The sequence below is a fragment of the Morone saxatilis genome, unplaced genomic scaffold, assembly GCF_004916995.1.
Source record: "Morone saxatilis isolate NCDOM2014 unplaced genomic scaffold, NCSU_SB_2.0 Contig20, whole genome shotgun sequence".
NCBI classification, from domain to species: Eukaryota; Metazoa; Chordata; class Actinopteri; family Moronidae; genus Morone; species Morone saxatilis.
In genome coordinates, this window is record NW_023339763.1 from 24,826,740 (window position 1) to 24,828,159 (window position 1,420).

The 1,420-nt window shown below is 39.7% G+C and overlaps 1 protein-coding gene across 3 annotated transcripts in view; it reads right to left on the reverse strand.

Moving 5' to 3' along the window:
* Positions 1-1,420, reverse strand: part of sytl2a (synaptotagmin-like 2a) — a 19,560-nt gene that overhangs the window by 15,110 nt on the left and 3,030 nt on the right. For all 3 annotated transcript variants that reach the window (XM_035666519.1, XM_035666517.1, XM_035666516.1), the window contains exon 2: positions 171-377. In XM_035666519.1, the coding sequence (XP_035522412.1) occupies positions 171-271 (101 nt within the window). In that variant the 5' untranslated portion in view covers positions 272-377. The remainder of the gene's footprint in view (positions 1-170; positions 378-1,420) is intronic.

The following is a 1,420-nucleotide window of genomic DNA, read 5'->3' on the forward strand; positions in this document are numbered from 1 at the left end:
CTCATTCCCAGGACATCAAATACACACTTTGGGACCTTGAGAATGAGAGTCAATCACTCAAACGACAAACAATCAACTATCTTCATATCTTCATAAATGTTACATACTGCTACTTTTTTGCAAAAAAAAAATCTGGTCTATGACAGGTCAAAATGAGAGAGGGAACTCACTTGACACGCTGCTCCTCAGCCTTCTTCAGCTCGGCGTCTCTTCTCAACACAGCCAGGATGGTCTCCTGCTCCTCCTCCGTCAGAAAACTCAGATCAATCATGGTGACTGCTGCGTCTTCGTCTTTCCACTGCTCTGACTTTGTGTCTAGCGGTTGAACATGATCACCGCTTCACGCGGTTCTTCATGAAGCTCCCAGCGGCCTTGTTCTGTTTGCACAAGTTAAGATAGTGTCAGCCGTTTACACAAGCTGGCTGATCTGTGCTTTATCTATCGTATGAAATGACTGCACTTATTAAGGCGCTCCTTGTTACTCTTCTGCAGCTTTGCTGGTTTTGGATAGGTTTTGTTTCAGCTGGGCTTGTTTTCTGCAGCCATGATTGAAACTTTCTAGACCACTTTAATCTGAAAGAAAATCAAGGAGGAATTCTATCTGAGATTCACATTAGAATCCGAGAGAGTCTGTTCGAATATGTCAGCTTTGGATTTGAGAAATTGCGATGGGCATTTGTCACCATTTCAAGTGATTTATTGAAAGAAGGAATTAGCTGATTAATCAGTAATGAAAAACCCTAATTGGGAGCAGTTTAATAAACCTCACAGATGAAAATGCAACACTGACAGCTTTCGTATATTTAGTAGTTTTTAAATATGATGATATTAAACCATATGGTGCTGTTTTTAAGTTACTTTGTTTGAGATCAGAATAGACTTTTTAAAGCCCACTTTACTTTGCTAGATTGAGTGAACACAAGTTAAATTCAGTATAAAAGTATATTCATTAACTTCCCTGTCAGGGTCTTGTAGCTGACTATCTTCCTGGCTAAACACTGATCTGCTGCATCACAGCAGCCCAAGAAGATGAGGCTTGATAATTGGACTGTGCCATTCTGCTACAGCCAGAGGGGTATTCTCAAGAGCCACTTCATCTATGACCACACCTTTTACGGATGAGTATTGCTCTTCTCTCTCCTGCAATTTACTCTGGACTGGCCAGCATGGATGAAATAATCCTGCAGTGATTTCTTAGTAAGAGAAGCATCCACTATATTTCTTCAACTAAGCTCTGTGTTTAACCTCTGACGCAGTTCTGTTGAGTTTAAATGATCTTTCATTTGTCACTTTGCTTGGCTTTGTTACCCATCTTAATATTTGTAAATACTTTGAGTGAATACAAGTATTATTTTTCCACCTTTACCTGCTGTCCCAGTTTTCTGCTTAATACTTTGTACTTTGTTACTGTACTTAAGTA